The 12,989-nt window shown below is 41.7% G+C and overlaps 1 protein-coding gene across 1 annotated transcript; it reads right to left on the bottom strand.

The window, feature by feature from the left end:
• Positions 1-285: 285 nt before the first annotated feature.
• sesn4 (sestrin 4) lies at positions 286-12,679 on the bottom strand. The gene is made up of 9 exons (XM_014412586.4): positions 12,476-12,679; positions 6,267-6,449; positions 5,946-6,128; positions 5,552-5,800; positions 5,027-5,117; positions 4,775-4,899; positions 3,354-3,520; positions 3,095-3,239; positions 286-2,306 (listed from the first exon to the last, which is right to left on the bottom strand). Exons 1-9 carry the CDS (start codon positions 12,539-12,541, stop codon positions 2,217-2,219), a joined length of 1,299 nt encoding a protein of 432 aa, XP_014268072.1. The 5' UTR covers positions 12,542-12,679; the 3' UTR covers positions 286-2,216.
• Between the last annotated feature and the right edge of the window lie 310 nt (positions 12,680-12,989).

The following is a 12,989-nucleotide window of genomic DNA, read 5'->3' as shown; positions in this document are numbered from 1 at the left end:
TCAAGAAGCTGCAAGTGGCCTATGTAAAATAAGAGATGTTTTTATACAATTATGTTTTCAATTACTGTAAGTATAAACAGGAAAAAAAATCAAATAAAAGAAACCAATAAGATTTAAATCACACCTTTTGAAATACGACTTGTGAATCAGAGAGTTAAAACTGAGCCAAAGGTATCAGCTGGCAAAAGGATTTATAAGAAATTAAATGTCTGGGTGGACCACAGAGCTTTTAAACTAAGTAGCCTCAGGCTTTTCTCTTTGGAGGAACAGACAACAGTAGGCAGATTTATTTTTCATAGAGCATCTTTATAGAAAAACATTTCTTCACATTTTCCAAAAAAAAAACATTTTTTTGTCTTTGCACTTATTCTCTTTTTTAGGTTATTTATTTTAAGGTAAGGTCCTTTTTTTTTTTTTTTTGTAAGTCTACTAAAGTTGAACATTTTTAACATCCATCTGTGTCAAAGGCTCTTGCTGAGTTGCTGGGGCTTGTAGAAGGTGTCTGTTAGAAAACATGGGCGTTCACAGCTGCAACGTTCATCAGAACCGGCTCCGACCTACACCAAGAAAGAAAAACAAGAACTGTTCCCACTCGGGCAGGAAAAGCTTTCCCGCCTGTCAGCCGGGCTCGTTTCCGGCCCACGTTCAGCCTCCAGTCGTCACATCCTTCCACTTCAGCAGCACTCCAGTTTTAGCCTGAAGGCACCTGTGTTAACAGCGCTTTTTGCTTTAGTCGATATGGACTTCAGTTTCTGTTCTATATCCTGCAGTTACCAATTCTAAATCTACAGTCTGTCACACTTCTACAACTACCCAGGCCGCAGCATGACAAGTAGGTCCTACTGTCACCCAGAAACAAACAAAACAAAAAGTACTCCAAAAGTTTACTACAAAAAAAAAAAAAAAAAACAAACTGTAAAAAGAAAAGACAGAAAGGAGATACAGGTGTTATTAACAGCTACTCTGCACATCGCTCTGCTAAGTGTACCACGGGTTCTCTGCTGTGATGATCTACTTCGATACAGTTCACACAAAGAAAGAAAAGCTTTAACACAAATCCCCGAACAAAAATCTGAACTCACAGATCAACCTTAAGTGTTATTTATTTTTAAAATTGCTCCAATTGATTTTTTGTACTTTTGTGAAAGGTTGAGGTCTTAAAGGACCCGTGGTCTAACATTTAGTCTCTGATTTGATCGTCTCTGAAGCGTGTCAGTGGGGAGAAAAAAAAAGAAAAAACGTGGCTCAGCTTACTCGTCGCTGTAAGAAACAGCTTACTGACTTCTTCAGATTAGTTTCAGAGTCCCTGTGCCAGAGCTAAACTGAAAATATTAGAGCAATATTTCACTGAAATATCCTGAAACGCGTACCTTCACTCAGAAATCGGGGCTGGGAAACAAAAGCAGAGTCTGAAAGTTTGAGGACAAACAGTCAAATCTTTTTCTCTCTCTTTTTTTTTTTTTTTTTTTTTTAAAACACGTCATAAAGACGAGACCCACAAACTCAGTATGTCTACTCATTAGCTACCTTGCATTATAAATATATAAAGTTTAAAAAAGTGCTTATTAAAAGAAACTATAGTGATGTGATAACTTCCAGCAGTGTCATTCTCATTTTTGTTCTTGACCAGCATTAATACGAAATGTCAGGGAGAGCAAAACGGTCGTCCTTCACAGTCCTCCTCCAACACTGACAAGGATTGTCCACAAAAAAAAAAAAAAAAAAAAAAAAAAAAAAAAAAAAAAAAAAACCCCAAAGAACTGGTCTCCCATTAACATTCATTCAACGTGTACACAAAGATATACGTTTTTGGAAAAGCATATTTAATACAAAAGGAGACTTCTCAAACTAAAGAGGAGAGTATTGGCCACTGGTAACACACTGCTGCTGCGACCGACTGGAACACAAGACGACAGGTAAAAATTAAAATAACTAGCAATAATTGCACATAACCTTCGAGAGCCAAGATGTCTGATAAGAGGACTTCACAATAAGATGAGTTGCAGGAGGGGTGTGGCACGCTATGGTTTAAATATACTGGATCTGAGGAGAAAAAGCACATTCAAAGAGGCACAGCTGCAAACAGTGCAGCTCTGTGTCCTTAAAAGTGCCGCTCTCACCCCACGTCACTGGCTGCTCTTCAGATGTCTTCATCCTCTTGTTTCCGGGTCTCTCTGTACCGGCGAAGAGTTTTAATGACGTGCCTCTACATCCTCTTAGGCAATCATGTACTGAGTGATGGCTCTCAGCGCGTACAGCAGCTCCGCCTGCAGCCGGGCCTCCATGATTAGTAAGTTTATGTGTATCTGAGGAGAGAAAAAACTAAACATTAACACCGAGGGCTGATGCTAGTGATAACTAACAGTTTCTGGGAATGTGTTGAGTGGACAGGTTGATGTGACGGGGCACATTTGTTGGAGTTATGCTTCTAGTTCAAATCTGTGCTGTAGGGGGCGCCAGTATTACTCCCTGGTTTGAACATGTAAACCATGAGCCACAATGCATTTCATCCTTCTGCACTTTGTCCCTGCTTTCCCATCTAAAAGCTAAAAATCACAAAATATATTTAAAAATCTACACTGCAGATACACCATAACCCTACACCCTGACATCCACCTGCAACATCCTGCAACTTTAATGGCCTGTTCAGTACTCTTGTTTCCAGCTCTTCAGTTGGTTCAGAAAAAAGCTGGCAGAAAAAGTGCTGAACTGACCAGCTTGGAGAGAGAAATCCCAGAGCAATGCAGGCACACCAGTACGAGCATAAAATACCTGAACTGGAAGCTTCTCGGATGAGAGGTGAAACATCTTCAAGAAACTTAAGTCGCTTTCTTTTTAAGCTCCTTAGACCAAGTATAAACCTTTATCAATGTGGCTCGAGTCAATGCAGTTCTTTTCCCACCTGATTTTAGCGTTTCTTGGTTTAGTTTTAGTTGATAATGACCTCAGTTCAAAAGCGAAAGCTCTGCTGATCCTGCCAGATCCTTGTTTTGCTGCATTTGTGCCAAATTAAATATTGCGGCTCTCACTTCTAGCGTCATACGTTGTTTGCAGACATGACAACTTTCTTCGTAACACGAAAAAATAGTCTTACCCGTTCTGAAGTCTTAAGTGGAGTCCATCTCAGCGGACACACTGGAGTTTTGGTGGAGTCCGGAAAACAGGCCACAGCCTTGACGTACAGCTTCAAATCTCGCTCCAGCAACTGGTTCACTTCACCGTAATCGTAATCATCGTAGCTGCGACCAAAAGCAAACAACTTTAACTATTGAACACACACACAAAAAAGCAGGTTTCTGTACGTCTCTTGTATTTTTTATTTTTATTGTTTCGGCACGAAGTGGCAGCCTCACCGTATTCCTAACACACAGTGGATGTAATTCCAGATCGCCCTCTTCAGGTCGTCACTGTGCAATGAGGAGAGGGTGGCTACGCTCCTGAACCGGTCATCCAGGAGGTGCCCAATGTCAGAATACAATCTGTTGACTAAGGAGAAGCCGTGATCTTCCCAGGAATAGTCCTAGAGGGGAAAAAAAAAAGGGGTCACATGAGTTTTCCTCATTGTGAGCAGTTCTGAAAATTGCAGTCAAATAGAAGAACATAACATTTTTTTCCTCGTGATTGATGCCAAACCTTTAATCTATAGAGCTTAAGTAGTAAATATTTGAAACTACTTTTCAGCATTAGTAATGCTTTTATTTGCTCTACTTTTGTTTTATGATGATCCCCTAAGGCTAGCCCCACCAATCTATGTACCATGCTGTTCTTCATTTTGTGGTTTTTAGAGGCATTCATTTGTAAAATGATCCAAAAGCGTTGCAGAATATGATTTTGTTATGATTCTTCAAGATTTCTCCCAGATATGTACTAAGTCCTATCTCCACACAGAAAGATCCTGGCCAGATGATAGAAACCCAGGCCCTTCTTGCTCTGAGGCAACAGTCAACTGTGTCACCGTGCTGCTTCCCATCAGAGAATTATGCCTTCTGCGATACATTTATTAGCGGACATCACCTTCGCTTTGTTTTCAGTGTTTAGTAACTGCTAAACTACAAGCTTCAGGCTCTTCCTGCCATATGCTTCCTGAGCAGCTGCCTCACAAGCCAGGTCTCTATTGTGGTGGTCCTCAACATCTTTCAGCCGCCCCTACAGAGAGGACATGATGCCACTAACAAGCACAAATGGAGGACAAGTTAAATGATGCCATTTGGGGGCAGCTTGAGCTGTGGGATTTAGCTTTTATAGTGAAAGTAGGAAAAAAAGTAGAGGACTTGGAGAAAAGAGACTCCTAGCTCTCTGTTGTACTGTTTCTTCTCCTGTTAACAAATACAGATTTTCTGGTAATTTACACAAAACTTACATTTCTAAAAGCTCTTATATCTATTTTCATTTTATATTGTGCCTTATGAACTGGACCATGATTAAGAAAACGCATCTAATTAAAATATGAAGGGGAAAAAAACTTCAGCTCACATCTTGTTAGTTATTCCTCTCCTGTTGGTCTGTGAGCCAAAGCAGTGTGTTAAAATGTCAAAGAAAGTACTGATTAACTCACTCTGCCTCGGGCTGCCTGATACCAAATTTACATGTTAATTTGGCTACCAGCATCTCAAAGTGCTTCAGACTGTGGCACAGATGCACTTCAGCAGTGGAGAGTAATAAAACTGTGCTAATGTCTTTAATAGACACCAGCCAGACAATCGGAAACTCAGAACAAAAAACAAAACCCTACACATAATCACACTGACACGTTCACTGCTATAAAGACACTCACCTGAACTCTGAACACTTGGAAGTGGTCCTCCTCCTTGCGCGCAAACTCCTGATAGCAAAAGTCAGGGTCTGTGATAAAACGCGAAGGATCTGCGAGGCATATCATCTCCTCCTCCTCCTCCGTGTCTTTAAAAGAAATGATGAAAGCAAAGGAGATGATGAGGCTAAGTAAGGAGTGGTAAACGCTCAGGTTTCACACTGTGCGACTTCACTAATGCTCGAAGAGTGAGTGGGAATGTCTCGGTGGTGTTACCTGTCTGCTGGAGTGTTTGCTTTTCACGCTCTTCCTGGGACTTCTGGATCCTCTCCTTCAGACACGTCACATCACCACTTGAGTCCAGAGACTGTCGATAAAAAAAAAAAGTATCTCATCAAGTTTGATATATTAAAGCAACTGCTAAGGGTACAGAAATAATCTAATTGTGTATGCAACATCAGAAAATATCCAACTGAATTTGATGATATTTATCAAAGGAAAAATACTGAACAAATTAATCGGTCATTTTACACTATTAAACATTTTTTCCCAATCCTTATTATATGATGTAAGGCCAGTGAAATAAAAAAAATACACTCCTAAAATACATTTTCATCTGGTAAAACTGGTGATATTTACTTTGGCTATCTTGGCCTTTTTCTTCTTATTCCTTTCCACAAGCACCAGTGGGTTGAGTGATACCAGTATTGCACATATTGGTCCCTTTTTTAAAGCTATTCTAACTATTTATGAACTAATTTCAGTTTATAGCTTCAGATATGTATATAAGTATATTTTTACCCGTCGTCGTGTTATGTGTTCGGAGGGAGTGGCGAGGGACTGAGGCACATTGGTGTTGCCGTTGGCAGCGTCACAGGGGCAGAAGGTCGGCGGAGTACCGTTGGGAGATTTGGAGGAGAGAGGGACAAAGTCTGCGTCTGTGTCGCATCCAAACACAAAGCTGCAGAGGGAGTGGCAGTGGGCCAGGATCACCACGGCCTGCACCAGCTCAGCCAGTGACCAGCACTGCTCGCCCGCCTTCAGCAGCGTCTGGAGAGCAGAGGCAAAAACAAACACACATTTAGAACGAGGAAATGAAATAAAGCAAAGCATCAAAGTATTTTTTTTTTTTTTTTTTTTTTTTTAAATACTTATGTAAATGTTACATTTTATCCATGGTCTGTCTTTGCTGTACCTGGATATGCGAGCAGGCGGTGAGCCAGGGTTGGTGGGCCAGCACTTTGTTAATGTTGTCAAGGAGCCGAAGGCGAAGGGGTGCCACCTCCAAACCCTGCAACCACTTGGGATCCCCGCCCACCCTCAGAAAATGCGCTGAGTGCAGGTACACCAGGTAGTTGCAGTGATGACGTGCTGCAGCCTGTTAGTCACAGGAACAAAGATGAAAACTCAAAAAAAAAAAAAAAAAAAAAAAAAAAGCTTTGTGTATGTTTGGCTGCATGATGACAGCTGGTGAGGGGTTTGGATGTATCCTAGAGAGAAAAGCAAGGTCACTAACCATGATGGCGATGTAATGGCGGTATGGCAGCGGCAGGGGGCCATCCATGTGCAGGATGTAATGCTGTGTGCGCAGGAAGCTCTCCAGGTACTGAGGGTGAGACGCCATCTGCTGGGACACGGCATCTACACTCCCCCTGCTGACCAGCAGTGACACTCGCTCCTTCTCACCATTCACCATCATCTGCAGAAACAGTGACAAGGACGAGAAAGACTGTTGGTTTCTGGAAGAGGGACCTTAAAACCATATTGTACCATAAGATATAGTTCTCCCATTTTGTGGGAAATAGCTATAATGGCTGAAACAAAGTGCTGACAGAAGAAAAAAAAAAAATGAGAACATTAATGGCTGTGAAAAATCTTAAAATTATGCTGGATGAAGCTGCTCTGAACTACACCACTGTAAATCCAAAATCTTTGGCTCTTTGGTGGAGTTTGGACGTCACTAAAGAGCGACTTTGACATTTTACAGACAAAGCAATCAGTTAATCCACAATGGGAACACATTTTATTATTTAAAACTGGCAATAAATAAATATATGGGACAAAAAATAAAAATAATTCAGTAACCCGAGGATGACTTTCTTTTGGAGTAATCGTTAGATCTGTAGGAAAAAACAGGCTAGACTTCTGTGTCCGTGACATGGACCGAACTTGTTTTACCCCCCCATAAATCAGCTGAAAGAAAAACAGCCTTGGGAAAACAGCAGTGATACAGGCGCCACTGGCAAGTGAGCGCATTCCTTGCATTATTCCTTCTCCAAATAAAACAAGCAAACAACAGTAGCTCAGCTGAGAGCTCGTCAGACAAACAGACACCATGACAGGTTGGCTGCAGCAGGGCCAGATGCTTCCTAGTTCAACACCACTTCATTATTATCAAACACAGAAGCAGCACTGTGGATTTTTTCTTTTCTTCCAAAGGTACTTCTACTTCTGTGAAATGAAAATGGACAGCAGCCTGCTAAAACTACAGGGGGAAAAAAAACACCCATGTTTTCCTTAGAAAAGGGGATTTACATGCTGGGAGGAAGCACAGACGAAGCAACCAATGTGAAAGTTGAGCTTAAGAGGCCTTGAAGAGGGAAGCTCATGAGCAGCAGCAGCAGCAAAGAAATTCATAAGCCCTAACAGACAAACAAGGGAGCGACTGGGCTCAGGAGCCAGAGGCCAAGAGAAACAGACCCATGCGGAGAGGGGAGCTGGATCGCCCTCATGGGCACAGCCTCTGTCACCATCTTACAATCGGTTCTAGGAAAAGGTGTTTGGGAACTCAGCCATGAGCAGGAATCAGCTCCACTGTATGTGAAACCCGAGTGTGGACGGCACTCATCAAAGCCAAATGTTTCACTCCAGTTTGGCAAAGACTTCTCCCTGCAGCAGGGATTACTACTTTCCTGTCAAATCACAGACGCCTCAGCTTATGTCACAGATAGTCGTAGCAAATGGCGACTAGAAGGACTCGCTGCTTAATTTTAGCCTTGTACAGATCTTTGGTATTCAGCTCCATGTGGTATTTCACTTCTCCCTGCAGTCGACCAGGGTTTCCTCCTGATCCTGAAGAAGGCTCCACCTCTTGACCTATTATAGACTCCATGCTCAGATCTTAAAAAACATGTCAAGACAGCACAGATTTAACAAACGTCACACTGAGACTGACTTATTTGTATAAACTACGAGTTATTTTAACTCTAAGGAGAATGCAAGGGAATAAAATGAGCTGGCAGTGAATAACGCAAGCTTAGATGCAAACCCTGACCCTCATTTATCTGTCATCATACATGAGAAATGGTTTGAATGGGAATGTAGAGTGCACAGGTGCCTGCCAATCAAAACCTGACAAGAGCACATTCACAAGAGTAGGTCTGATTAGTATGCTGAGCTGCAGAATCTAGGTTACAGCTCCATCAAAGCACTAACTGGCTCGATGGGGCCTGCACCGTGAAGAAAACACACCAGTCAAATAATTAACATGTAAGGAGATCTGCGCCTGTTTTTTTTCCCCTAGTCTTTTCATTCCGGCATGAAATGGACTCCAACATAGATCGATCATACTTTTAGGCAAATACAAAAAACAATGACCAAGCTGTGCAAGCACAGAAAACTTCTTTATAGGACTAATTATTTTCCAAGTAATTTTGCTGGACAATATAAAAGATGTACTGTTGTGACTTTTTGAAATATTGCCAACTCAGTGAACAGATAAAGTACCCACTGGGGACACTCAAGTTGCTAAAATTACTGTTTTATATTATTATGCACTAGTACCTGCGATGAAAGAGGAATCCTGCCTCAAGTGTATACCCTTCTCCCTCACAGTTCATATTACATAAATCAGATATAAGAAAGTGAGACACCATTTCATCAGGAACAAGCTGGAAAGGGCTCAGGATGGGTTAGGATTATGATGGAGGAGAGCACAGAGGCTACAAAATAACTTGCCACGAAGAAAGGAGCTGTGGCTGCTGCCATTTGGAAGTTTTTCAGTATATTACAAAAAACCCCAAAAACAAAATCTTGTTCTGACCCCTCAGACTGTGCACGAGGCTCAGCAAGCTCAGCCACACCACAGACAGTATAAAATAGGAATGTAAGGCAGCCGATTGTTTGGTGTTTTAAAACCAGGTTATATGAGCAGGAGACTGACTGTGGCAGCAAACCTCACAATTTCTCAATCACAACTTGTCAACCAATGAACATATCCTGGATTATCCTTTTAACACTTAAAATGACCAAAATTTATAAAACAGCTCTAATGATTTAGAGGGTCCAAGGGCTGTTTTCCAATCCATTTCTATAGGACTGTTAATCTTTTTACAACACTGTCAGCTGTGAGAAAGAATGCACTGGCTTCTCGTTTTAGAGCCTGAAGCCATCTCCATGTTTGTGTATCTCCACCTGTCTATGCTAGGGTGTGATTTTATATTTTAAATACTCCCATGAGAAAAATAAGCAACTGTAAACATATATAAAAGGGAAAGTATTTCAAATCAGAGATGGGTATGGTTAACAGTTAAACACCAGTCTACAATCCCATCAACATTATGACAAACCCTCGGCAAAATAGGAAACTAACCCTGAAAATGGCACTGACACTCACCCTGCTGATGCATCTTTTCTCGGTGTGATTACTTCAGCTAAAAAGGTTACCGTTAGAGAAGTCAAAGCCAAAATTAAGGACTTGTGCAAAGAACTAAAAACCCACAGTGCTAAGCAGTATTGTCAAATTTTAGCAAACACCCTGCATTCGTCATCACACAGATAAATACTGACAACACTCATAGAAACACACAGAAATCAGAAAAAGCAACCCTCTAATTGTCATATTCTGTTAATTTTCAAATCTGAAGTAAAATAAGCAACAAACCTACTCTTTTAGAGACTGAGGAGATGGGATTTGCCATCACATAATCAAAGAGGAAATTGGTATTTTGCAAATTTTCAAACATGTCTGGACAAATACAAGGTAATAAGTCAAACTGAAACAGGAACTACAGTGGATGTGAAGGCATTCAGAAAGCAGGAAATGACACATCCTACAGGTTTATGGTGTCTGTTGAGGACACAGAAGCAGAAATCAAATAGAAAACAAAGAGTTTACAGTATGCTCATCAATACATTTCATTTCAAAAAATCCTAAATTTTGCTATTTTTTCATGTCCTAGCTCTGTCTTGAAAGTGATCTATCTTTATCCAAACTAATCAACATTTTCTGATTTATATGCGCTGTGGGAAAAGCTTTAGGCAGATGTATTATTGTCCCAATACCCAGCTTTATTGTTATTGCCTGATAACAACCCAGAGAAGCTGCACATAGCTTTGACAAGGCGATATACTCCTTACTGGCCACCCACATGAACACAAAAAAAAAAAAAAAAAAAAAAAAAAAAAAATTGCACTGAAAGAAGAGAGAAAAAAGGGTAAGTAAGGGTGGGTGGTCATATAAAGCAGCATCATGTCTGCAACTGTGTATGCTATTACAAAGCATATTGTGGTTTCACATGTACACTCGGAAGCCTATCAATTCAGCTTACAGTATACGCAGAAACAAAGCAATTTTTTGTAGTCAAAAACAGGCCTGAGGGGGTGACATTAGAGCGTTGCTGTATTCAAATCACAAGATGCAGTCAAACTTGTGGCTTGCCTGCAAAATATTAACATAAACAACCCACAGTAGGGCCTGTTGTGAAAGAAAAAGATTCACAGGTGCAGATCATTTGACATTCAAAAGAAATCTCCTTTTTCCTCAACACGGGAGAGGACAGATAATTTGTGTATTGATCAGAGAGGACTACGGATGAAATGAAAAACAGGGATGACGTCACCGAGAGGAGGAAAGGTAAAGGGAGACAAAGACAGGCTTTGATAGCTGGCTGACAAACAAGCAAGGCTAGGAAGGAGAGCGCTGGACTAAGATGACACACAAAGAGAGGAAAATTACACCAGCAGCCGCTTCAGTGTGTTGGTGCGTGGTGGGCTGCAGGAGGGGGCTGCTGCAGATATAGGAGAAGGACATTCAATCTGCATTCCTTACTGAGTCTGGGAGGGGTTCAACCTCATCATGCGCCCACCTTTATCACCAGAAGAAGCAGCTTGGGGGGGTGGGGAGGTGTTGCTCTTGCAACCTGAACTTGGGGAGTAGTGCAAAACAAACCAGCTGCAGCCAAGATTGGAAAAGGAGAAGGAAGGGAAAGAAGCTGGAGCTTCACATACAACACAACCAAGATAAACAAAACACTGCTGCAGGATGATTGGGGGGGGGGAACAAAGGCGAGCATACATACTGCACATGAATGATGGGACCTGTCAGAAAACATGGCATGCAGGTAGAGCAAGGACACTGTAGGGGTAGAAAAGACTTTCCCTGATAATTAGGTCTCACAAACAAGCAAAAGGTTTAAGGTTATCAAATCAAAAGGCAAATGCACGGCCAGTATATATTGCTTATCGTTTGTCTCCAGTTGCAGCAAATTTATGTAAAAGTATAGCAGCAGTAAAAAAAAAAAAGCAAAAAACAAACAAACAAAAAAAAGCAACGCATATTAGTCTTTAAACACAAAGTAGCTGCTCACATTCCTGCTTGTTTTGTTCCATTTCTGGACCTCTAATCTGCAGCAAATACGTCTCTTTCGGGCTACAACTTGGGACAGCGCCCCCCTTTTGTTGTGAAGTGGAAAAACACCGGCAGAGGAGAAAAACAACTTTGATTGGCAGTCCAGTTGAAGCCAGCAAAAAACAGCACAATAAAAAAAAAGTTGCCAACATTTAGAGGCACCGCAAGCGACAAAACCCGCACAATGCCCGTCAATCCTTGAGGATTAGGTATGTCTACACGCTGAATGTGTCCTGCAAAACCCGTGCTTGTGTGTTATTTAGGAGTAAATATATGGTGCTGCATTACTTCACAGCCACTTCTCTCCCCAAACCTTCAGATGATGTCATCGTCACCTGCAGCTTTCTCCTCACACTGCACCGTCTTATCGGGCTCTTAGTGCACGGACACATTAATAATCCGCAAAAGCGACGCCAAATTTAACACAAATATTAAAAGGAAGCGTTTAAATCTTCTCCCTCCTGTGGCAGAACAAAGGCAGAGCCGTCATCTCGCAGTTTGTGCGGTTAGGGTAATGTGTTCGGGCCTGGTTTTATTTACAGAAAAAAACCCAAAAAGAGAAACAGGTAAATTTGTAGCTTTAATCGGTCAAAATTAAGCGTTAAAACAGCGAGAAAGCGCTGCAAGCTTTACGTGACGCTTTAACGGCTGGAGATGGAAACCGAGCTCAGTGCGGTCCTAACCCCCATATTCAACCACTAAAACCCCACTTCTCCGCCGTCAAAATGTCATCTAAGTCAAACTAGTTTTCTTTGTGAACTGTTAAGCGTTAGCGAGCTACAACGTAAGTTTGCTGCGACTGTTTTTTTCCCTTTCCTTTTTTTTGGTCGCTAATGTTAGCCAACCGTTCGTTAAAAACTTTGAAAAACAGTTAAATGCAAGCTAGCCGTCGTCTATCACCTCGTTTTAAGCTTTAAAAGGCATTGAGAGTGAATTCAAGAGCTGCCAAAAAAAGGAGATGTTTTCTTTGATATAAATGATCCCTTAGGCAAATGAATGAACGCTACTGAGTTAGCCGCTATTAGCTTCAATTGTCCTAAAACTAACTTACCCCCCTCCCCCTTCTCTGTCGAAATTCAGCTAACCTTATAACCTACCTGTTTCTGGACTCGCTGGCACTGGGTTCTCAGGGGGTACTCCATTTTATTCGTACAGAAGATCATTTTCCAAAAAAGTGTGCTATTTCATGGATGCGGCTACGTCCTTTCTTGGTGCTTTACCAGCTAGCTAACAAAGGCAGAGAGCCTCTGCTGGCTTCTGTCAGTCTGTAGCTGCAGACCGGACTGAGACGAAAACCTTCCTGCAGCTGAGCTGACAGCTCCAGTAACAGTGCGTCCAATCAGAGCGCAGGGGGGCGGAGCTCCAAATGCTAATGAACATCTGCAAACAACCGAGCAGAGAGAGGCGAAAACAGGCCGGGCAGACCGCGGGGCTGGACTACTAACTTACCCTGGGACGGGAAAGTTACTAGGAAGGAGCACTCCGTGTTATTTTAGCTGCCACTAAAGACTTCAAGAACGCACAGGTTCCCCTCCCCCAACTTTATTTTCATCAACATCATAAACAGAACTGCAAAAAAGTCCACAGATGAAAGAAAAAGAGACAAACAAG

This window comes from Maylandia zebra, linkage group LG2 (assembly GCF_041146795.1).
Source record: "Maylandia zebra isolate NMK-2024a linkage group LG2, Mzebra_GT3a, whole genome shotgun sequence".
Classification (NCBI taxonomy): Eukaryota; Metazoa; Chordata; class Actinopteri; order Cichliformes; family Cichlidae; genus Maylandia; species Maylandia zebra.
This window is presented reverse-complemented; position numbering and strand designations above follow the sequence as displayed.